This window comes from Uranotaenia lowii, chromosome 2, assembly GCF_029784155.1.
Source record: "Uranotaenia lowii strain MFRU-FL chromosome 2, ASM2978415v1, whole genome shotgun sequence".
In the NCBI taxonomy this organism is placed as follows: domain Eukaryota; kingdom Metazoa; phylum Arthropoda; class Insecta; order Diptera; family Culicidae; genus Uranotaenia; species Uranotaenia lowii.
The window spans coordinates 45,619,838-45,646,020 of NC_073692.1; the positions used below are offsets into that span (position 1 = coordinate 45,619,838).

General features: G+C 36.3%; 1 protein-coding gene across 1 annotated transcript; it reads right to left on the bottom strand.

Moving 5' to 3' along the window:
• Window positions 1-33: 33 nt before the first annotated feature.
• Window positions 34-23,345, bottom strand: LOC129745097 (fork head domain-containing protein FD3). Its single transcript, XM_055737936.1, has 2 exons — window positions 22,160-23,345; window positions 34-1,431 (listed from the first exon to the last, which is right to left on the bottom strand). Exons 1-2 carry the CDS (start codon window positions 22,747-22,749, stop codon window positions 234-236), a joined length of 1,788 nt encoding a protein of 595 aa, XP_055593911.1. The 5' UTR covers window positions 22,750-23,345; the 3' UTR covers window positions 34-233.
• Window positions 23,346-26,183: the final 2,838 nt, after the last annotated feature.

Sequence of the window (26,183 nt, forward strand, 5' to 3'; positions counted from 1 at the left end):
CTATTCAAAGATAAGCTTTTAAAATTCTTAAATCTTTTTTTATTATATCATCACAAGTATCCAATTACATTACCATTTTAATAGCATTTAGTTCTACATATGAATTTGTTTCTCTCGTTAAAAGGGACCTAAATGTTACAAAATATGTACAAGGTTTTCAACGGAAGGGGTTTGTTTCTGGTTAACCGCTAAGGTACACTACGCTACGATATCTTGAAGCCCATCTCGCAAGTTCATCTGTCCTCGACGCTACAACCTATCAGATTTTCTATGCTAAATCCTTTGGTATTTCCGTGCTTTCGTTTCCGGCTGCTGAAATCGAATCCCACCAGTTTTGTTTCAGCGTAGGCGTCCACCACATTGAGGTCATCGTTTTCGACGAGGGTTCGACTCAGCTGTTCATACTTTCCGGCGATGGCATCCGGTAGGAACCGGGTCGACTCTTCGAAACTATTCACGTAAAATTGCTTGGAATCATCCGGTTGGTGGTCGTTTGATACGGTGCTAATTTTGTCCGAATTATCGTCATCCTCGCAGCAGTAGTCTTCCGCATCGAGTGTAGGTTTGACGGATTCGGATGTGTCCGCATTAGATTTTTTCTCTGTCGGAGAACAGTTTCCATTATAGTCCGGTATTCTGTCCGATTCGTATTCTTTTCCCATCGACCGATAGTCATCGTCACTTTCCACATCAATTTTATCATCACTCGAGAGATCTAATTCATAAGCACTGGCATTATCCGTGTGCCCGACGGTCAACGGAGAACGCCCATCATTCGGATCCAAGTCCGGCGGGAATCGCTGATCTTGGACAGCCATAGGAACATTGTTTTTGCTAAAATAGCCACCAATACTATCTCTACTAATTGAACTATTGTTATTATTGTTATTGCACTGGAAACTGTCCTCATAATTGCCACTGGGGCCACCACTTTCACTTCCGCCGTAAGCGTGGAAAAACTTATTCATCGAACCGGACATTTTTAACCCATCCACATTCCGTTGAAGAAACTCACTGTTTTCCATCACGGCTACACTTAAATCTTCCATTTTGCCACCGAACAAGCTCAGCTTGCTGTCCATCATAAAATCAGCCCGCCCCGGCATCCCCAATCCTGCATCGCCGAAAGCGTGTGGCGGAAACTGCATCGGTATCACCGGAACCGGTTTCCTTATCCAAAATGGCGCGAACGGATTGAATACCGCCGGAAATCCCATCCCCGGCGGAATCGTCGTACGTTTGTAGCGTTTCCGTCGGCGCAGAAAGCTCCCGTTGTCGAACATGTCCTCGGCCAGCGGGTCCAGGGTCCAGAAGTTGCCCTTGCCAGGATTTCCGGGCTCACGGGGTATTTTGATGAAACAATCGTTAAGGCTTAGGTTGTGTCGTATCGAGTTCTGCCATGCCGGAAATTTGTCTTTGTAGTAAGCGAATCTGTAATGGTAGGAAGTGGAGGAAATCTGTTAGTGAGATTGCAGTAGTAAACAACTTCAACAATTTATTAAATGGGCTTGTGATATAGCTCAGTTGGCAAGTCTGTTGTCTCCTGAGCCGATGTCCGCGAGTTCGAGCCCAAGAGTAAACATCGAACACAGTTGTACCGGATAGTTTTTCAATAACTGTCCGCCAACTGCAACGTTGATAAAGTCGCGAATGCCATAAAGATGGTAAAACGACTATAATCGAAACAAAAAAAAAAAAAAAAAAAATATTAAATAACTAGCTGACCCGTTGTGCTTTGCTACACCTTCCGAAAATAAGTGTAATTTGTAAAAAAATATTCAAATTTAGATTTTAGAGAGCATTTGGGGTATTTTTTGGAGTTGAAAAAATAAGCTATAGAAATTTGAAATGAAAAACGATGAAAAGGATTTTTAATAACCATTTTCAAACAGCTTTTTTCACCATTCTCGCCTGCGAAGCGGTTTAATATCTATCCTTTTCGCGACAAAACTATGTTAAAAAAATGTTTTGCCATATTCTAAACTCGTGGACATGAGACATTTTAGCTTGCAGTTTTCCAAAACAGCAATTATCATGGATGTGAAATATATTTTAAATTGGTTATGTATTAAATACAGTGCAAATTTCTTTTTTTTAAATAAATTTACTACGACATAAAATATAAATATTCAAAAACATATCAGTTGCAGAAAGTCAAAAATTCAAAAATGATGGCAAAAACAAACTTTTAAGTTTACCTTTGTCCGTATATTTGGGCAAGTGTCAATGTAAAGCTTATTTACAGATGCGTCAGAGTAATGGCTTTAAAATGGATTTAATACGTATTCCGGTTTTTTGTTCTATCAAGTTTCACAGATATATCTGCAGTATTCCTGCAGTATTAATTTATGTTTTACTCCACTTTTAACGAATGCCGTTCAAAGGGAATGACAAAGGTCATTTACAAAGACATTTAAGAATTTTCAATATCCGCTTCAGTTTCAACATTCAGAATATTCCTTCTGGTCTTCCCAACATATTGAATCATTTTAAAGATGAATTTCTTCAAAGTTCGACGTTTGCCCTTGCCCCACCGTGTAAGTTGACAGGAGGGAATATTGTTTGTAACACTTTAAGGATATACTAAAAATTTCTCATAAAAACTTTGCGTCCAGTTAAATATCAGTTCTAAAGTCTTGCTTTTCAAAAACGAAGCGAATCAAAAGTCTCTTTTATGCAGCCATGTAACACAATAACACATTTCATGTTAAGTACGTACTTGAATTGGTATATAATAAAAAAGTACGATGGTTAGTTCAGAATTATTTAAAAATAAAAGCTCCCAGTTTCATTTTTAAACTCGTTTCAGTTTTGTTTTTGGGCCGAAGTAACAATTTCTAGAAGAAAACATAATTTTCAATTTTTTTCAACAGAAAAAGTTGAAAATTTGAACATGTTCTAATGTTCCTTGAATGAAAAGTCGAATGCTACCTACATTAACACGATGTAAATATGGAAGTATTTTTGCGAAACTTTCAATTGGTTATGATTCGATTGATAAAATACCAATCCGTGTCACATCTAGGCGTCATTTATTTCCACGTGCAATTAAGCAAGAAAAAACACATCTAGGTTGCATATCGCCCCCACGTGCATAAGAAACATATGTAGGTACTTGGTTGAGAAACAGGCGCCTGATTGTTAAATTTTTCCAGCGATCAATGAACAGTATGCTTTAGACTTGCGACGACGTTTGCTTGACCATAGAGACGAAAAACAAACCCCTCAAATAAAAGAAAATCTCTAAAAATGGATGCCATGACTTTTCAAATTCAGATTTTGGCCAAAAAAATGTATATGTTTTATACGATCGACAAAATGTCAATCTGGGTCTCATCTAGGCGTCATTTATAACCATGTGCTGTACAAATGAGCTAGGAATCAAGTAGAAAAAAAAATCACATCAAGGCTTCATAGCGCCACCCCTTGCATTGAAAATATGCTTGGTTGAGAAATACGCGCCAAAATATTCCCACTGATCAGTATGCTATGCCTGGGTTACTATCCTTTTGCGACGTTGGCTCGACGCCTCGACCTTGGAGACGAAAAACAAACCGCCCAAATGAAGAAAAAATCTCGAGAAAATGGATGTCATGACTTTTATTTGTTCCGAAAAACTACAAACTTTGTATGGAAGCCCCCCCTCCCTTAAGTCGGATGGAGTTTTGACTATTACAGAAACCACCGCCGGCCTCAAAAACCATCAGATGCCAATTTTGACGATGATCGGTTCAGTAGTTTTCGAGTCTATAGGGAACAGACAGACAGACAAACATTCATTTTTATATATATAGATTTCATCAAAATATGTGCATGTATTTTTAACTTTTTACTTCGATGTTATTTTGTGTTTAAATTGCTTATAAAATAATGTTTAGAATAATTCCATCGGCTTTAGAGAACAGTATACAAGAAAACGTTTTTATTGAAGGTCATTTCAAAAAGTATTTCATGAGAATATCACTTCTGACTTGTGTGAAGAATTATTTATATGTTAACGGTTTTTTAATTTTATGTTTTCAGTAGAATTTATATGTATGTTTTACGTAAATTTTTAAAGCGCAATAACTTTTTAAGTCTAAGCGAGACTTGGTCGGCTATGCTCGAAAGTGACGTGTTCTTTTTCGGATTTTTTAAATTCTCGGATATCAAAATGGACCTCAAAAGTTGCTTTAAGGTCGGACCCCGAAAATATAACACAAGGATTGATATTGAGAAAAAACCCCAATCTACTTCCCGGAGAATCCTGAAAGCAGCTTGGACCGCTGTCCAGAAGTTTCAAAGGATTTTTGTCTCGTCGTTTCAAGATCTGAAGTGGCCATTCAAATCCTTTAAACCCCATGGTTGTCAGCATCTACTCGAGTTAAAACAAAACATTGGTGAGCTCTTTCCATTTTTATTTGAATACTAGCTGACCCGGTGTGCTTTACTACACCTTCCAAAAATAAATATTATTTGTAAAAATTTATTCAAATTTAGATTTTTGTAAGCATTTTTTAAATCAAACCTCATCACAGTTCAGAATCAACAACTTTGAAATGAGAGCTGCAGCTGGAGTTCCAAATTGCAATTCAAAGATGGTATATATTATTTACTGAAACTTGATCTCTAATTTTGTTATCATAATCTGAAATTTGTACTCTGTTTTTAAAGTTATTATAATGACTTAAATGATGTGAAAATTTATGGATTTTCCACCTTTTTCCCATTTCGGGAAGTTACGAACTTCCATAAAAACATTTGTCACATCTGTTTTGAGTTATGCCAAATATCCGTACGCAAAAAACCCTCTTATGAAATATGGTCCCTTCTTTGAAAAGCTCTTTATATTAAACTTAAATGGGAGCTCCCCCATCTTTTCCAATTTTGTCCCCCGCTGCTTGAAGAAGGTAGGCTGATTTACCCGGCTCGAGTTTACATAAATTTCTAATTGAAAGAAAAAGAACTGATGAACTTTTAAATATTGTGAATGAGTGCACATATTAATTAAATACCTTTGTGAACCCGGTGCATGAAAAAAAATATGTAAAAAAACAAAAAATAAAGTATGAAGAAGAGGTTTTATGCCTACGGGAGTATGAACTTGAAAGCAGTTCAACTCCCGCGGGCTTTTCCCTGCTCAGAAAAAAAGTCAAATATTCAAAAATGTTTTCAAAAACAAATTTCTAAGTTTACATTTGTCTCGTATTTTGGGGCAAGTGTAAATGCAAAGCTTATTTTCAGATCCGTCAGAGTAATGGCTTTAAAATGGATTTAATGCGTATTTCTGTTTGTTACTGTTTTATCAAGTGTCATTGATATATTTGCAGTATTCCAGCAGTATAAATTTATGTTTGTTACTCCACTTTTAACGAATGCTGTTCAAAGCAAATGACATTTATCAACAAAGACATTTAAGAATTTTAAATATTGGCTTCAGTTTCAACATTCGGAATATCCCTTCTGGTCTTTCCAACATATTGAATCATTTTTTAGGTGAATTTCTTAAAAGTTTGACGTTTACCCTTGGTCTAAAGTCTCACTGTCCAAATAAGAAGCAGATCAAAAGTCTCTTTATGCAGCCATGAAACACAAAAACATTTTTCATGTTAAGTACGTACTTGAATTGGTATGTGAGCAAAAAATACGATGTTTTTTCAGAATTATTTAAAATAAAAAGCTCCCATTTTCATTTCTAGATTCGTTTCAGTTGTGTATTTGGGCCGAAGTAACAATTTCTAGAAGTAAACATTATTTTTTATTTTTTTGTAACATATAAAAGTTGAACGTTTGAACATGCTCTAGTGTTCCTTGAATGAAAGTTCTTTCGGAAAATGAATTCCCTCACTTTTGGTCAGTAAAAATCAATTTATTTCACTGATACCTTTCACTTATGCACACGTCAGTCCTGTCTTATTTAATTCAAAGAAAAAGCTCTTGATCAGTTCATGTGTCGGATCGGATATTTTTATCTTCTTTAAATTTAAATGGCGCTTGATAAAACTTCAGACATTTTTACATGTTCAACAAAATGGTTCCGATCTACCTCTGTAGAAAACATCTTATTCATATTTCTGTTATCAATATGATTCAAAAATAACCTTGTAGGCGATAAGGGTTGGAAAATTGTTTGTAAATTCTTTACTTTCTGTATTTTTTTTTTCAATTGTCCGCAAAGTGTCATACCATTATTTCATGAGCATCAGAACTAAATTTATGTTTTTTAGACAACAAATGCTACTTACATTAACACGGACTAAATATGGAAGTATTCTTGCAAATCTTTCAATTGGGTTTGATTCGATTGATAAAATACCAATCCGTGTCACATGTAGGCGTCATTTATTTCCACGTGCTGTGTACAATTAAGCAAGAAAAAACACATCTAGGTTGCATATCGCCCCCACGTGCATAAGAAATATAAGAATGTACTTGGTTGAAAAACAGGCGCCTGATTGTTAATTTTTTCCAGCGATCAATATGAACAGTATGTTTTGGTTACTATCCACTTGCGACGACTTTTGCTCGACCAAAGAGACGAAAAACAAACCCCTCAAAGAAAAGCAAATCTCTAAAAATGGATGCCATGACTTTTCAATTTAAGATTTTGACAAAAAAATGTATATGTTTTATTTGATCGGCAGAGTGTTAATCTGGGTCACATCTAGGCGTCATTCATAACCACGTGCTGTACAAATGAGCTAGGAATCAGGTAGAAAAAAAAATCACATCAAGGCTTCATATCACCACCCCTTGCATTGAAAATATACTTGGTTCAAAAATACGCGCCAAAATATTCCCACCGATCAGTATGCTATGCCATGGTTACTATCCTCTTGCGACGTATGTTCGCGACGCCTCGACCATAGAGACGAAAAACAAACCGCCCAAAGGAAAAAAAAATCTCCAGAAAATGGATGTCATGACTTTAATTTGTTTCGAAAAACTACAAATTTAGTATGGGAGCCCCCTCTCCCTTAAGTCTGATGGGGTTTTAACTATTATAGAAACCATCTCCGGCCCCAAAAACCCTCAGATGCCAATTTTGACGATGATCGGTTCAGTAGTTTCCGAGTCTATAGGGAACAGACAGACAGACAAACATTCATTTTTATATATATAGATTTGTGAACATTATAGTATTTCCTTATTCATCAATCCTATATGTCAAGTATGGTTTCCTATAACAAACGAATAACCGTTCCCTTTCCTTATGTGATTACATTGACTTGCCACGGTGTGTATTGTGGTACCACACTTTTTTTCAATATCAATACTTGAAATGAGTATTGAATCCAGGTTTTTATTATGGCATCTTTTGTATGGATTTATTATTAGTTATACTATACCTCGTGTATCAGTCCGAGAAACGGTTGAACGATCTCATTGCGCCGATGAGGGCGCTGTTAGCTCCGTAATTGTTCATTTGAAGGGGAATGTACAACTGAAGATCCAGATTTCTAAGACCACGGGGTCGTACACTAAGCGGAATAGCCTCCAGTAGCGTGGGACAGTCGATTCGCGATGACAGGAGGTCGGCGACGAATGAGGCACGTGTTGCTTGTCTGCGAGCTTGAAGAGTATCGATATCTATGAGGCGGCATCGATTTTCGTAGCTAGGTAAGCGAAAAGGGTCTTGCCAGTTCAGGTGTCTAAGGGCGTATCGCAAGAATCGCCGCTGGATAGCCTCGAGCCGATCGACACCGTTCTGGTAGTAGGGACACCAGACAGCTGATGCGTATTCAAGGATGGAACGAACGATGCTGCAGTATAGGCTTTTCAGGCAATACAAATCCTTGAAGTCCTTCGCCACTCTAAAAATGAAACCGAGACTTCTGGATGCTTTGTCAATCACGTAGTTGGTGTGTGCCTTGAATTCCAAGCGCTGATCTAAGATTACGCCAAGATCGTTAACGTGGTTCACACGTGAGATGGGTCCGTCTCCTAGGAAGTACTCCGCGATTAAAGGTTGCCGCTTACGAGAAAAGCTGATGACTGCACATTTGTTGCGGTTTAATGGCAGACAGTTAAGGTCGCACCAATCAGCGAAGAGGTTAAATTGACATTGCAGAAAATTTATGTCGTCGTGGTCGTTTATGGTGTAAAATAGTTTTAGGTCATCGGCATAGCAGAGTTTGGGGACGTCGAGGAGTGACAACACGTCGTTGATCGGTCCTAGATGGCTACCTTGGGGCACACCAGAGGTGGCTAGGAACTGCCTGGAAAAGGTGTCACCCGTTCGAACAATCAATTTACGACCGGTTAAGTAACTGCGGAACCAGCCCAGTAGCGTACCACAGAATCCTAAGCGTTCGAGTTTTCCGATGCCAATCTCATGGTTCACCTTGTCGAATGCAGCGGACAGATCGGTGTAGATTCATCAGTTTGAGATTTGGCAGCAAAACTTTCATGCACAACAGAAGTAAACGTTAGCAAGTAACTTGTTGTAGAGCGTTTGGGCATGAATCCGTGCTGATCATTGGAGATGTAATTTTTGCAGGACGTGAAAAAAGGATCCAAGATCACCAATTCAAATAATTTGGCAATAGAACATAAAGCAGAGATTCCACGGTAATTGTTAATATCTCTCCTATCTCCTTTTTTATGAACCGGGAACATGTAAGCTTCCTTCCATAGTAGAGGGAAGATGGCTCTATCAAGCGAAGCTTGAAAAATGAGCCGAATAGGGGTCAGCAAAACAGGCATGAAACTTTTCAAAAAAGCAGCTGGTATCCCGTCCGGACCTGTAGAAAAGGAATTCTTGAGCTTCGCTGCTGCTTTAGAGATGACTGCCTCCTCGATTTCAAAACCATTTATTGAAAAGCCCACTGGCGAAACGTTCCTGACAGCACTAGCTAAATGTTCTGGGGATGTTGAAGCTGAAGTGAAGATACTGGATCATGAATATTTGGAAATTAAAAAAATTGATGCCTACACTCAGAGAAATCTTGGTGTTTGAACCAAAAAACAATTTATTTTGATTCAAAAAAATATTCTATTGAAACAAACTCTTTTTTATTTGATACAATGTATTATGAGTTTGATTCTGAAGAAAAATTTTTTAAACAAAGGATTTATTCTTTGAATTAAAAAAATACTTTGAATCAAAGAACTTGTTTTAATTTCAAAGGTGAGAAATTCTTTAAAACAAAGAAAAACAGATTAGAAACAAAGGATTTTTTATTTGTCCTAGAATCAGAGTAATTTTCCTTTGTTTGGCCACTAAACAGAGGAAAATTACTTTGTCTTAAAAATTTTTTTCGTTGTGTGTAGTTCTTGAAGATGCTGACGATCTGTGGAAGCTGCCACTCAGTCAGTTTTTTTTTATATGATTGGCACGATGAATGGCTTAATATACAAAAAGACAGCTTTTTTTATACGATTGAGATGAAAAGTCTAAATATACAAAAAAAAGACTGCCTTTTAATGGGTCCGTTTTCCCTGCATAGCAATAGAATATGTCTAACAGATTTGATAATCTGTTTTCATTGGACCTGGGTTCGTGTTATACGGCGCAAACTGTGATGAAGTGATAAAAAGTCAAATATGTTGATTTTTTGTCGTGAAGGATTCACATTTCTTTGTCATAACTTTGATCAAATTGAAAATTTTGAGTTTTTTTTTGTAAAATCAGAAAGAAAGCAGAAACGTTATCTAAAATAGTCTTAATTTGGAAAAAGGTGGTTCATAGTATAAATAACAGATGGCGCACGTGGTGCTAAAAAAATTAAAAAACAATCTTCATTGGACGCTATCTCAAAAATCACTTAACGGAACGTAACAAAAATTTGCACATGCTAACACTATGTTACTGGGCAGTTTCACTGAGAATTTCATCAATTTCCATTCATGCATTCAAAAGTTACACTCGCAAGATAACATCAGAAAGAAAAAACAACATAGTTCCATTTTGGAAAAATGCGATTTCTATTTAATTTTGAACCTCGAATGAATTATTCATTCCATTTTTCGTTATTATTTTCGCCAGAAATTTATTGACTGATTGGTGGATGGAAAACATGTTGTTCCATTGCTTAAGGCGGCATCCATAAATTACGTAACGCAAAAAATGCACTTTTTTGACCCCCTCCCCCCCGTATGTCACAAATCGTAACGCTTCGACGTACCCTCCTTCGAAAATTACGTAACGCTGATAATTACCCCCCCCCCCCATCTTCTCATGTTTTTAAATACAGATTTTCGAAGATAAAAAAATTAACATGATTTTTTTAAACGTTTTACAAAACGGAATTTATATCTATCCAAATCGCTTCTTAGTACTCATTGATGATAACTCTTTGATAAAATAAATTGAAGTTCTTAATCCGAGTTGCTCTGTGCTTGTTCACTGATGATCTACCTTGTTTACTTTAGTTTGTTTAAGGAGTATAACTTGTTATGCAAAATATACTCAACTTAGTAATATTCGTCGGAATAATCAAAATTGCATTTTTTTTAAATCAATTGAGAAAAAAATAGTAAAATTTCCGTCTTAAGGTTGAACTGAGTTCTTGGGAGTAAATTAACCTAATATTCGGTTTTCCAACGGTTATTTAACGGATATTCAATCCGCATTTGGTGGAGTCTATTTCAGAATCTTTAAAGGGGAAAAGTTACAAACCAGTTTCAATCATGTTGAAGCCTACAAATTTTAAGCAAATTATGGTTGGTTTATCATTCTGCGGAAATGGCATGACATCAAAATAGCTGCGATTAAGTAAACTGAAATTTTTAAGGAAAAAATCGTTACGTAACGATGAGCATACCTCCCCCCCTCCCCTATGTCACAATTCGTAACGCTCGAGCTTACTCCCTCCCCCCCCTAGGAGCGTTACGTAATTTATGGATGCCCCCTAAGAGAAGTCCCACTAAGAAAAATCCTTGGTTCAATCAGGACATTCGAAACGCTATGAGCAACCGGGATGTTGCTTATCGATGCTGGGTTGATCTAAAATGCAAGACGATTTTGAGCCATTTCAAGAAATTACGAAATTTAGTGACAAATAAAATCGAGCGTGCCAAGATAGATTCCGTTTCAAATCGACTACAAACATCAAACCCAAAACAACTATGGAAAAGATTGAAGCTAATACAGAACCCTATCCCCAATCGTTATGAAATCTTTAACAATTCTAGTGATCAGAAAATTCAATACTTCGCATTAAATTTTATCGCTGAGGATTCTTTTTTACCGATTTTACCTTTGAATGTAAATGGTTTCCGCTTTACCACAATTGACACTAACGATGTAATATTAGCTGCAAACTCGATTAAATCTATTGCTACAGCTCCAGATGAAATTCCGCTTAAATTCATTAAAATTCTTTTACCATCTCTAAGGTCTCCCCTGTGTAAGCTTTTCAACTCCATCATAAGAACCAGTAAGTTTCCTAGAGCATGGAAGGTTTCTAAAATCTTGCCTTTGAAGAAAAAATCTATTAGCAAAGATATTTCAAATCTCGTCCAATAAGCATTCTATTTTATGTTCTTTCAAAGGTGTTCGAGCGTATACTACAATTACAAATTCAAACTTTTCTTAATACTTTTAACCTTCTCAGTAAATATCAATCAGGTTTTAGAACAAAGCATAATACAACAACCGCTGTTGCTAAAGTGATTGATGATATCCATAGTGCAGTTGATAAGGAACAAATATCGATCTTGTTAATGTTAGACTTCTCTAAAGCATTCAATAGAGTTTCACACGTTAAATTTCTGAAAAAGCTTTCACACCAACTCATGTTTTTGCAAAGTGCTGTATCGTTGTTAGATTCCTATTTAGGAAATCAAAGCCAGTTTGTTATTTGTAAAGGTTCGCGATCAACGGCCGCTCCAGTGATTTCGGGAGTTCCACAAGGATCAATTTTAGGACCGATTCTATTTGCCATGTTCATCAACGATTTGCCTATGTCTTGCAGGAGAAGCAACATTCATTTGTTCGCTGATGATGTTCAAATTTATCTTTCGAATCCGAGTTATCAGCCCGGACTTTTACTTGATGCCATGAACTCGGACTTAGAAAATGTTTATAGATGGTCTCAAAGGAACCAATTACCTATCAATAGTGACAAAACCAAAGCTATGTTTTTCCCCTCATTATATAACACTTTAAATTTACCACCGCTTAAAATAGGTAACGACACTATCGGGTACGTAGAGAAAGCTACTAACTTCAGAGTTGTAATCTAATATATAAAGATGAGTTGGACTATATATGTTTGTTTGTATGCACCTTATACAAATCCACACCGCTTAACCGATCAGCCTGAAATTTGGTACACTTATGTGTTTGGACCATGGTAAGGTTTTAGTAATAGTTTTGAGCCCCTCCCACCTAAGAAAAGGGACTTTCGTTTTTATTCACACGAATCAAAAGTCATGGCACCCATTTTGCCAACCGTTTATCGTATCCTTTGGCGGGGTTGTTTTCACCATCACCATGGGCTGGGTATTAGAAACGACCATCCAGAGTTCACGTGTACAGGATAGCAAATCAAAGCTTGCTAAGCATTCATAATTTGAAAGGGAAAATTTTGGCGGGTGTTTTTTGTCATTCTACTTCAAAGCACGTGAAACCGGTACGAGATATTTGGATGCCATAATATGCCTACATTATGAATTGAAAAATCTAACTAGCCTGTTAGGAATATAGATATTGACAAGAATTGTACAAATTGTTTATCAAAGCTCTTTACCGCCGATGGGGGGCTTTGAAGGTCTACAAAAACAAACAGTGAACTGAACAGTGAACAATGAATTGACTTTTTCAGCTGAACAACTATTTGGGCTGAGTGTTGAAAATCTTATGATCCGATTTTCATAAATTCCAGCTTTTAAGAGCCAACCATTTTAATATTTATGGGATTTTCCATAGCGAAAGAAAAATTTATTAGATTCAGCTTTCAGCCTCTTAGATAGCCTTCGAGGAATTCAAACGGAGGTTTAGAAAATTGTTTAAGAAATTAAATCTAAGGTTTTGAGTTTTATACAATTCAATTTCATTGGTAAATTTCTATCTTTTGAGTCATTTTTGGTCATCAATGTGACTTGACAACGTTGATCACTGTTCACAATAATTAATGGGATGATTGTGTCCAACAATGGAAACATTGAAATATAACTCAAATTAAATCTGTTTTATAGCATTATTATGGTAACTTCGGTTTAGAGATAGTTTGTTCTCGATAACTTCAAAAAACTATTAGTGGAACTTTTAACGTTTAAGAAGAATTACTCATAAAGCAGTGTGATTTTAAAAGCACACATACAATTGAAAACATGCAAAGTGAATTTTGAACATAATTCAACAAGATTCAAAAGTCTTTTTTGAAAATTTAGATTTAAGTGACTAAAACTTGAATATACCATTGTACAGGGAGATCATGTAACTTGAAAAGTGGAATGATTTCCAAAAGAAGTTTTTATTAAATGGGGGATGTGAAAGTAAAAAAAAAACAGTTTTATCAGCTGAATATATCAGGTAAATGCTATTCAAGCTTCCTTAGAAATGGTGGGTGAAAAAAAAGGTTGGTTATGATAGGATGAATTAGCATTCTAGGGAAATAGTTTTAAATTTCTTAAAATACAAACAAATTTTTTTTTAAAATTATGAACACGAGAAAAACAGTAAATAATCTCAATCAAAACATAAAAAAGACTAACAAAACTTACATACACAGCAAAAAAAGTGTTGCGATATTACATCAAAAACGTGCACATAACTTGAGTTGCAAAAGGTATCTAATATTACATTGTTTTGATGTGACTACGAAATTACATCTGAACGATGTAAAACAAATTACATCAAAAGTATGTATCGCAGTAAACAAATTCGAGCACGATTATAGTATAGAGCTTCCAATGTACCTGGATGTTTGAATATTTTCTAAATTTCTCATAAACGTGATTGTTTCCGTTTTTTACTTGAAGTCTCATTCAAGACCCAGACTTTAAATATGGATTAAATATGGATAAGAATCAGGAAATTGAATGAGAATTAAACTGAGCAATTATAATCAAACTGTTGGCAGATAATTTATTTGAAAATATCATCATTCTGTTACATAATATTCTTATCCTAAGTGAGAACTGCCGTTTGTGAGTCGTCCGGATAGGAAGTTCTCTCTGACTAATTCTTTAAGAAGACAGGTTCCCGTTCCAAACATATCCAGCAGCACCGATTTAGCTGAAACTATAGAAATCCTGTCGAAACATTGCACTTGACCACTTCTGACCACTTCTGATAACATAATTTTTCATGAAACGACAGCTGTTCAAACTGTTTTTCATAGCTGACAATTATTCAACGGAAATGGAGGCATCGTATCAGTAAGATTTGAAGTTCGAGGTTCCGTATCCTTAGGAAGAAACAGCCAGCGTGTGTTTTCAATCCGTAACAGTTCCTTCCTAAAAAAAAATTGGAAATGAGCTCATTGAGGATAATCAGATCGGAAAAAATACTCATCTTTTCATCCGGGTGGTTTCAAATCTTTCTAAATTTTTCATTCTCGACGGTGTCCTTGGGCGAAATGACCCTGCAGAGAAAAATAGAAAATGAAACCTTACTGAATGGTTTTGCTAAATTTTTTTGAGAAGATCGATCATACTCACTAGAAAAACAAATCTTCCTGAGCCTTGCAAACCTCCACCAACTTTTTGATACGTATAGCAAATCAAATGTCAATTTGGATAAACATTGACTACTTGATGTGATGCTACATTGCTGGTTGTGATATTACACAAAAAGACCTGCTCGCATGGTGTACATAGAAAAGATGTAATATTAAAACGATTATCCAAAAAAATACATAGGTATGCTTACATCTTCATAAATTACATCGGCCAGCGTTACATTTTTTTTTGCTGTGTAGCTCACATGGCCTAAAATTGGTGAAATTTCTTATATTTAATGATGAATACAAAGCTTCCAAAACTTCGAAAACTCCAACGACTCATTTTGATCTATATTTTATGCGAACCCGAGCAAGGCCGGGTAAAATCAGCTAGTTCAAAATAATTTGCAATGGACAGCATTTGTTAATGCCCAGTGCTCAAAAGAAGTGCTCACGAAGAGAAAAATTAATTTAAGTGTGATCTTTTTTATAACTTTGAAGCACGAAATGTAGTAACAAAACAAGGAATTGAATTAACCAGCTGAAGTTACAGTAATGGATGTGTTAGCTGTGATGGACTTGGACTATATGTTTGAAATATATCTTTTCCTAAAAGCTATTGATCTTCGTCTATAATTCTTTTTTTTTCTTTTTTCATATTACCCTTTCTATCCTTCTTTGTCTTCTAAACAAGTGTTAAGCTAAGCATATACCAATTGTAAAAATACAAAACGAGTTTGGCTCCTTAAAGCCTAAAGGCATGAGCCGTTTCAAATAAAGGAATTATGAAAAAAAAAAAGGAATTGAATTACCTTAAACTACATGTTAAATAAATGAAACTATTATATAAAATTCTCTTGTAACGGTGTTTGTAGTACTACTCCTCCGAAATGACCCAAACGATTCGAATGAAATTATTTTTAGAATATTCTGTAGGCATGCGAATCGGTTTATATCGAATAAAAACAACACAAAGTCGCATCAGTTGTGCGTAATAATTAAATTTGTAGTTTTTGAATGAAATAAAAGTCATGGCTTCCATTTTTTTGAGATTTTTTTTCCATTGGGCGGTTTGTTTTTCGTCTCCAAGTTCGAGGCGTCGCGAGCAGACGTCGTTAGAAGATAGTAACCATGGCATAGCATACTGATCAGTGAAAATATTTTGGCGCGTATTTCTCAACCAAGAATATTTTCAATGCAAGTGGTGGCGATATGAAGCCTTGATGTGATTTTTTTGTTCTTGATTCCTAGCTCATTTCTACAGCACATGGTTATGAATGACGCCAAGATGTGACTCAGTTTGACATTTTGCTCATCGAATAAAACATATACCCCCTTATTCTGCGCCGCGCGTGAGGTGACGATAGTCGAGTCGAGTCGGAGTCGCGTGAGTCTTTTCACCTTATTCCCGAAACCGATGTGACAGAGCATACGATTTGTCACTCACGGTGACTACTAGATTAGGATAATAACTCAAAAAATTAATTCTAAAAGACATTTCTCACCTAAAGCGACTACTGGAATCGGGTGACTCGACTATCGTAACCTCACGCGCGGCGCAGAATAAGGGGGATAATATTTGTTTTGCCAAAATCTGAAATTGAAAAGTCGGGCATCCATTTTTAGAGATTTTCTTTTCTTCGAGGGGTTTGTTTTTCGTCTGCATGGGCGAGGCGTCGCTGGCAAACGTCGTAACAAGATAATAGTAACCAAAGCATACTGTTCATTGATCGCTGGAAAAAATTAAAAATTAGGCGCCTATTTCTCAACCAAGTACCTATATTTCTTATGCACGTGGGGGCGATATGCAACCTAGATGTGCTTTTTTTTTCTTGCTTATTTTATTTGTACACAGCACATGGTAATAAATGACGCCTAGATGTGACACGGATTGATATTTTATCGATCGAATCAAAACCATATAAACGATTTCAAATATCAAAACCATTTTTAATTCGTGTTAATTTAAGTAGTAAATTGTTGCCAAAAAATATGAACTTGGTAAAGATAAATATGAAATAATGTTATGACACTCTGAGGACGTTTGAAAATAAGAAATTGGGAAGCTTTACATTCAATTTCGTATAATCCAATACGCCTAGAATGCTAGACACATTAACTGAACAAGAGTCTATTCTCTTCTAATTTGTTTAATTATAGAGGATTTTAACCAACTTGGCCATTCGTCCTTTCAACAAGAGTCTGTTCTTTGAAATAGGTTAGATAGAATTGAAGTTTTTAAAGGCCGAATGAACTATTTGATTTTTTGCAAACGTAAATTGAACTTATCAATAAAATAATCTACTTTTTAATAACAAAAAGTGAGGATATGCATTTTCCGGAAGAATTTCTAACTATCAACTATCAAACTAATCAAGCAAACTATCAACTTTTACAAAAAATGTATACATTATTTCTTCATCTAAAAATTGTTGGGCCCAAAAAAATTTTTGATTAAATAAACTTAACTTTTTTTTAAAATCGTTCACCAAAACTGTGTACACGTTTACTGTTTGTTTACACACAATTCAAGTACAAACTTAACATGAAAAGTGTGTTTTTGTTTTACATATTTTGGCTATATAGAAGAGACTTTTGATTCACTTTTTTGTTGAAAAGTTTTTTTGTGATTGATATTCCAGGGGCAGCAGATTTTTATGATGAACTTTTGATATGACCTGATAGTGTTAAAAATAATATTAATTCCTGTAATTTCTAAGGTGAAATAAGTGAAAAAGCGCCATTTAGCTATGAAACATTTACAATTTAAGAATTTTATCTTCAAAATGGCCAGAAAGGATATCCCGAGTGTTGAATCTGAAGCGGATATTCAAAATTATTATAAAGGTCTTTGTAAATCAGGGTCTTTTGGTTGAACAGCATTCAGTGAAATTGAAGTACCAAGCATTAATTTATTCCGGAGAAAAACTTAGGATATAGCAATGAAAGTTGATAAAACAGACAAACAAGAACAAGTATTAAATTAATTTTAAAGTCTTTTCACTGACGCATCTAAAAAGACCTATGTGTTTTCACTTGCCCCAATAAATGGGACAAATATATACTTCGATATTTCTTTTTGTCAACATAACTAATTTTTTTTTTTAATATTACTTTTTCCAGAGCATATGAAAGTGGAACTGTGGTGATATTCGTTAGGATTTGACCGGTGTTTCATTTTTGAAAATTAAGATTTAAAGTAAAAAAGACACATAATTTTTATTAAGGTTTTGTATATATGATAATTTCCAGGAAATAAAATGAACTCATGAAACCATCGTAGCCTGATCAGATTATTTATTTTCAATCTATTAAATTTAAAAAAAAATCTGCTTATCAATTAAATGTTATTAAATCTTAAAAATATAACTCAATCCTAAATGAAATCACAGATCACCACCAACAATGTTCAGGAAATGTAGAAATCAGAACTGCTTGGATTAAAAGACACAAAACACACGACGTATTACAGGACACTTGAATTAAAATCTTTAAAATAATGGGTGAATATATCTAAACATATGTTTTCCTCTTTTCAAAACCAATCAAATCATCAAAAATCAATCAAAAATCAATTAATCTTTGATTCATTGGGTTAGAGTTCAAAGGAATTAATTTGCATTTTTTGTTTGAATAAAAAAAAGGAATTAGCAATACACAGAATCACCAGATTTAATGCCATGACAAGTGCTGTTGGGAACACTTTAAGCTGAAATGTGTAAAGTCTATAACTTAAGTATCAGGCGAAACTTTTTGGAAATGATTTGATAAAAATATGGATTTTAATTCAAACTGCTTCGAAGCATGTCAATGGTGAATAATAAGCTGTTTGAAAATGGTTAGTAAAAAATCTTTTCTTATGTGTTTCATTACTACAGCTCTAAAAAATACACCATCCAAAGCTTATTGGGAGCTGAAAGCGCTGCGTTAGGCAAAATATTCGGCAAATACTCCAAAAATTGTCCCGATATTGAAAACAATATAACAAAACGAAATAAATCTACTGAATGGAATACAGCAAATGAAACATACATATTATCAACATACAGTTATTTATTTAACAAGTTACAAAAATTGGATTTTAAAAGACCCGTTGAGTTTAAATTCTTTGGTTTAATTTTGATAGAATTGAACGGGACGATTCGAGTAAAGGGAAAGAAGGGAAATGTAAAAAAAACTAGGAAAAATAGAAAATGGATGTCAAATTGAACATGGTAAGACGAAGTTTACCGGGTCTGCTAGTCTATATGTATATAAAAAGCAATTTCTGTGGGTTTGTTTGTTTGTTTGTTTTTTTTTGTTTGTTTGTCCACTATAGGCTCAGCCGTCTTAAAAGCTAGAGAGCTGAAATTTGGCATGGATGCTCATTAGGACCAGGAATGATGAAAAATGTTTTCAGATTTTCGGATGACCCCTTCTGAAGGGGGTCGTCCCCCTTCAAATATTGTTTTCGCGTTATTGACGTTATTTTTCGTCGGATCTTGATGAAAATTTGCACATAGGGGTTTCAAAAGATGAGAAACCGATTTCAGGTGTTGAGTTTGAGGTCAGGGGTCGGCAACAGGGGTCGTCCATATTAACTTTTCAATATTTTTGTTATATTGACGTTATTATTCATCGGATTGAGATGAAAATTTGTACTCGGATGTTTTTAGGGACGAGCAATCGATTGCCGGTATAGAATTTTGTGTAAGGGGTCAGCCAAAGGGGTCGTCCATATTGACTGTTCGCTATTTTTGCGATATTCACGTTATTATACATCGGATTTAGATGAAAATTGGTACACGAGAGTTTCGAATGATAAGCATTCGATTTCAGGTATCGAATTCAGTGTAAGGGGTCAGCTAAAGGGGTCATCCATATTACCTTTTCAATTTTTTTTGTGTGATTTTGACGTTATTTAACTTCGGATTCAGGTTAAAATTTGTACATTGGAATTACGTACAATACGTACGTACAATTATTCCATTTGTCCAATTTTGGGTCAGGGATCGGCCAAAGGGGTCGTCCATATTAACTTTTCACTGTTTTTTTGCGATATTGACGTTATTATGCAATGGATTATTTTGAAAATTTGCACACGGGAGTTTTGAGGGAAGGGCAATAGATTTCAGATATCAAATTTCGTAAAAAAGGCCACCGATCTGCAATGATCGAGTCGAAATTTATACACGGGAGTTGGGACGTTCCATTGATTTCTAATTTCAATATTTATATCGATGGACAAAAAACGGGGTCTTCCATATTAACTGTCAAATTTGTTTCAGCAACAATTACGTGAGTTTGTATCGCATCAAGACGGAAATTCATATACGAGATTTTTGGCACGGTCAATTGATTCCTGATTTCAAATTTAGTAGCGGCAGAAAAAGTGATCGAACATATGACGTGTTCCACATTTTTGCAATTATTGATCTACAATGCATTCAAAAATGCGTCTGGAAAATACCTGACAATTGACATTCAAGCAAACTGTTCATGACATATTCTAAATTGAAAGCGAAACGGAGTTCGTATGGGATCAGCTAGTTAATAAATAAATAAATAAACCGTCCTGAATTCCATGGGAATCCCATTTTTGTAGTTCGAGTCTTAAATGTTGCGCTTCGCGTAACTTTTGATTCAACCGAACTTTTATAAAACTTCACGCATTTCGGGATGATTATCTGTGGACTAAACAGTTTTTAGAAGTTATTAAAGTTGAAAAGTGTTGCATGATGCCCCTGTTGACGGTAATTTTAAATCCTTTTTTCCGTTAAGTAAGAACGTTAAGTGTAGTGTCCTGTAATACGTCAAGTGTTATGTGTCGAGTTTATCTGAATTGAGCAGAACAAAAAGGTACAATTTACCTCGCAAAAAAGGTAAATCCAAAAAAGGAACTACGAGGTAAAGTTTACCTCTGTGAACATTGATTAGTTTACGCTGTGAACATGATTTGCATCGTTTATGGCACTGCTTGAAAAATCTTGCAAACGGTTTGAGTAAAACCGGTCGGGATCGAAATATTCTGTACAAACTACCCTCTGTGGCATGGTGTATGGTGCTGTTTGTACAAAATCCAGGCTATTTACTCAGCTCCAGCCGGGGTGCAGGGGTTTTTCGTTATTGTTATTTCCGCCAGCAACCGTTTGTGATCGCGTGAAATATGTTTGTATCGTGTGTATCGAGCATAGAATCAAACAATCGTCGTGGAATCGAATTTGCTCAAGCCAATTGTGTAGTCTGGCCCGCTTTAGATTTCATTTTGTCGTGCTAGTTCTCATCATAAAACAGATTATTACAAATAGGTCTACTGAGCTACGAAGTTTTCCTCATTATTCCGAAACAGTCGATATTATCCCTCAGCTGAATGGATGAGTCGAACAGAGAAGAGACGTAATGTTACGATGAATCGAACGGAGAAGGGACGGAATGGGCTAATTATAGTAGGATTCAGCGCTCATGGTGGTGCGGAAGGACACGGAAAAGGCAGCGTCGATGTCAGAGAGGATGCTAAAATGTATTCAAACGGAACATTCAAGACAAAAAAACGGAGTTAACCAAGCCGGATCGTCGGAAGGAAGAGCATCATTGGAACATAGATTCCCAAATCAAAGGTAATGAAGTCTTTTTTAAACAAAAATCAAATCTTAAATGAATTGGTGTCTTTGTTTTGTTTAGTTTGGTGACTAATCAGAACAGCTTTTAACAGGTGAAGAGAAAAAAAGCTAATTAGACAGGGAATGGGAAACCGGGAAGTCAGTGAATCCCAAAAAGGTAAAATTTACCTTTTTTCTATGTGGAAAGCAAAAAGGTATATTATTTTTTTATTTACATAGTATACCGTCTCACGACATAACTTGACGAACATAATTCCTAAAATTCACTCGGTCCATGGCAACCGTTCTCCAATTTCTCGGACACACTACGTTCGCCAGATCACGCTCCACTTGGTCTAACTAAAGAGACTGCATACAAAGAGGCGCAGTCTGATCCCTTTTGAAATAACAAGCTTGCAACCCTGCTGTGGGTTGCCTTTAAGACTGCTTGGTTTTGCTCGATTGGAATGACACTGACAGAAAATCGAAAATTCCAATCGTGACATTTCGTCTCTTTGTTTACTATAGACTCGTTAGGTCTAACCACCTCGCTATAATTCACCTTTTTGCTAGGTGAAACCTAGAAAGAGAAGTGGGAAAAAACTACCCCAGTTACTCGGTAAATTTTACCTTTTTAAAATACACCACCAGTTTGAAGAAATTTCTCAGCACATACTTAGATATCAGTTGCAGCTGCTTTTCAAGCAGTTTAGCTACAAATATCCAATTAATTTGTCCAAGATTGATATTCAATTCGCCTTTATAACTTAATCCAACGAATTATTCCTCTTACTGTCCCCTGCAGCTTTAATATTGAAAATGCTTCAGCGTGACACTATTAAGTACATGAAACTTGGCGATGTGGATTTAAGAATTCAGTAGCGAAACTTTCAAATTCGCTGTCTCAATAAAAAACATAGTGTAGACATTAAATCGCGTATTACCGTTTTTGAACCCAAACACTGACGATTGAAAGCAGAACCGACTCACCTATTCATAATAAAATCACATATTCCACTGAGCGTTAGCTTTTTCTGCGGCGACTGGATGATGGCCATGGTAATGAGTGCGATATACGAGTACGGAGGCTTGACTAGCGACTGAGATCTCGAAGATTTACTTCCGGAAGATGCACTGCTGCTGGTACCTTCCGGTGTTCCGGTGCCATCATTGCCGTCGGTTCCGGCTGCTGCTACTGCTACTGCTAGGTTGCTTGATTGATGCTGTTGATTGTTGCTGTTGCTAGTGTTGTTGTGGTTTTTATTGTTATGTTCCGTTGTTGTTGGACTGTTGTTATTGCTACTGGTGTTGCCATTCGCTGTGCTGTGATGACCATGTGACGGATGATGTTGCTGCTGTTGTTGTTGTTGTGGTTGATGGGTATGATGGTGATGTTGATGGTGCAGATGGTTGCTTAGATGTTGAAGGTGTGGATGATGCTGATTGACGTTTGGATTTTGTCCCAGTCTGTGACTAGAGTGCTGCATTGAGTGGTGCATTGGTGCCAAGGCAGATGTTCCAAGAACAGGTCGTAAATCCAGTGGAGAGGATGTCGATAGTGGTGATCCTGAGGAATGCATTGTTCGATTGCAGTGGTGTTGACTAGCACATTGAGTTTTGAGGAATAAATAAAATACTGAAGGTAGGTAGGTATTTCTATAATCTCTTTTAAAATCACTTATAAATCACTAGAGTTTAAAAATTCACTAGCACTTTTCCGGTGTTGTTCATTGGCACTCTCGAGATAATAGTATCTTTTTCCGGGTGTGAACCGATACGGAGCGCGACAGATGTGGAACTGAACGTTGGCCCTGGCGTCGTAGTATGTAAGACCCAGATCGTCGAGAGCCTTTCCTGTGTCCGCACTCTTCGGCTTCCGTAAAAACTCAAAACCAACGTCCCACGTACACGACGCTCCAGAGAAAAATGAAAATGTTATTTTAACTTTGTGGAAAATTGTGAAAATTTTTCCCTCACGTATGCATGATAATGGCGCGCGCGTCTGGCGTATGCAAAAAGTCGTAACTAAATGTTATCTCTATTCCCGGATCGCTTCTGTTACTCTCATTTTCTCACTTCAGCGTTCGACTGGTAATAGCCAAATCCCTCGCACCACCATCCCTAGAATGTCGTCGGGGATCGAATCAGTATCCTTTTGCAATGCTGTAATAATTTCTCTTTCCGCCTCTTACAAACACACCGACCAAGACCCTCGTCAACAGCATCCGGATCGACTGCCAGCAGAACCAGCAGCAGACTTCACCCAATCCCAGCAATAACCGTCGCCCATGTACAGGCGCTAGATTGTATTGTAACCTCCACACCCCTCAAACCCCTGGTTGTCTTGTATCCCTCCCTAGCCAGTCGAATTCCACACCCCTCCCAGTCTGCTGCTGCTAACTAACGCGCGCCATCGCTTCCGAGTGCTCCTAGTAGGGCAATGTGTACAGTAATCTCCGTACAACAAACATCTAGAGCTAGAGCTATCTACAGACACACAGGCATTTCCATGCTCGTCGAGATCCGACGAGTCTGGCTTCTGGAAAAACTTGTGAAAACTGTGATCCTTGCTAAGTAAAACATTTATTTTAGGCAAAACCACGCCAGCGCCAAATGCCGCCGAATGGGATATTAGTTCGTAGGGTGGTGTGAGGCGTCGCGACGCGACGTCCTTTCATTTCTATACATACCACACACCACCAATCTTCCAACGATCTGCTCATCGTACGCCAGAAAAGGACACCCTCAACCCTGGTCTTAACAAGCCAAAGCGACACGGATAGCATAATTGGGTGTGTCCTTTGGAATCGGTTCAACTTTCGAGTGTGAATGAGAGCACTCTATGCCCGCCAGGCAGCAACTGAAAGGCTCTCGCTACTTTTCCTACCGTTGCGAGTAAATAACGCTACCACACCAATACCAACACCTAACTAGGCACTTTTCTCTCTGTGGTGTTCAGGATACGGTCGTACACCTTTACAATTTCCGCCATGTTGGGCGGAAATTCTACCAGCCAGTCATCCCTTGAGCGGAATGAAAGGAAAATTATGTTCGTTTTTGTTCTCCGCGACACATCGATAGTGGCTCGTTTAACGTTCTATGTCTTCCTTTAGTTGAGAATGGTTACATCCGGTGTTTCGGGATCAGGAGCAATCGCTGGTTAGGACCGTTAGTAGGAGAGTACTATTAGCATTAGCCTTAGCAGCCGATGGATTTTGTTTGTTCAAGGTGTAATGTCAAGTTTGAAAGTGGAAGAAAAAACACAGATATCCCTAATAGAGGATGGGAAGTTAAAGTAAAATACGAAATAGAGTCGCATATTTCGATAGTAATAATGTGTTTCAAATGTGATAGCAAGTTTTATTCGTCAATTTAAACTAACTTCATTTTAAGAGCCGTTAAAACGAATTTGAATAATTTTATTTGCATGTTTGACAAACTTTTGCTTCAACTTTTTTAAGATCAACTAAGCATTTGATATAACAAAGTACATAGTAAACTCAAAATTTGTTACAACCAAATACTAATGAAAAATTTCAGGCCAATTACTGTTTTCACGAAAAATGGGCCATTTTTTTTTTCAAAATCGAAGGGTGCTTCTAAAATGATTCACAACGTTTAATATCCATTTGAATTTAATCAGGTTTTCTAAACTTGAGTATCCGAAAGGGTTGTCAGATTTTTTTTCGAAAAGAATACAGACCCCGTTCGATTTTGGCAACATTCGATTTTGGCAGCATCCGAGCAAAAACCGCTCGATTTTGGCAACATCCAAAAAAGAAGATTTTTTTTTGTAATTTTTTTATTTTTTATTTTCATTTCAAATTAATGTTTTACTGCTTAAAACTAATATAATTGAGCCAAATTGAAAAATTTTATACTTATATAAGGTTTTACACCAATTTTGAATAATTTGAAATAAAAATTTTAAATAAAAAAGTGACAAAAAAAACCGTTCGGTTTTGGCAACATTCGATTTTGGCAACATAAAATTTACGGGCGTGTTGCCAAAAACGAACGGGGTCTGTAAATTCACAAAAACATATAAATATATATGAAGAACATAAATATTTTGAGGATAAATTACAAAAAATATCAAAAACATAAAAAATACAATCAAATAAAAAACTGACAAAATAATAAAAATCTGAAAACTGACAAAAATGATATAAATGACGAAGAAAATCATAAGAATAATAAAAATGACAAGAAAAATGAAAAAGACAAAAATGACTGAAAAATCAAAAACGATAAAAATGACAAAAACAACAAAAATTATAAGAAGACAAAAATACGAACAAAGACACACTTGGACCAATTAACATTCTGTCCGTGGTCGGTTTTAGAAATGCTTATCTGCTGAAATGCTGCATTAACCCCAGAAATTATAAGCACACTTTCAAAATATTAAAAAAATGTTGTTTTATTAAATTTTATTTATTTTATTTTGCACACTGTATCATTATTTGTGTCCTACCCAACACTGTACTCTTATTTAATGAAAATCTTTAATCATAAGCCAGACTTCGCACTTTTCCTCGAACATGGCTCTTAAGCTACCCACTATTTTCACTACTTTTGGCCAATTCTTTTAAAATTTCTGATATTATCAGCTGGTTTTATGTATTTTCGTAGCTTTGGTTTGATCAAAAAGTCCGGATTGGCCGTGCCTCGAGGCAATTTGGCGGATTCATGTTTTCTGGCACACTGTTTTGTGCCTGTTTACGTTTTGGCTTTTGTACCACCCTAGTGTGTCTTTGGCGTAATGACATGATGCCAAATCGGGCCAAAATATGACGGGTCCTTCATGCTGCTTGATCATCGACAATAAACGCTTCTGCAGGCATTCCTTGATATAGTTCTGGGTGTTCATTGTTTCCGATGTGACGTACGGGCTAGATATTTTGCCGCACTCGCAAATTGCCTGCCACACCATCACCCTCTGGCCAAATTTTTCGGTGAAAATGGTCTTCTCCGTTTCGTGGATATCCTTGTCCTTGCTTACAGTGAAGTA

Excerpts from the sequence above, each read along its gene's own strand:
- LOC129745097 (XM_055737936.1), bottom strand. The coding sequence starts at position 22,749 with ATGCATTCCTCAGGATCACCACTATCGACATCCTCTCCACTGGATTTA. Across the intron at positions 1,432-22,159 it reads TGTGATTTTATTATGAATAG|ATTCGCTTACTACAAAGACA; the intron begins GTGAGTCGGTTC and ends CTACCATTACAG.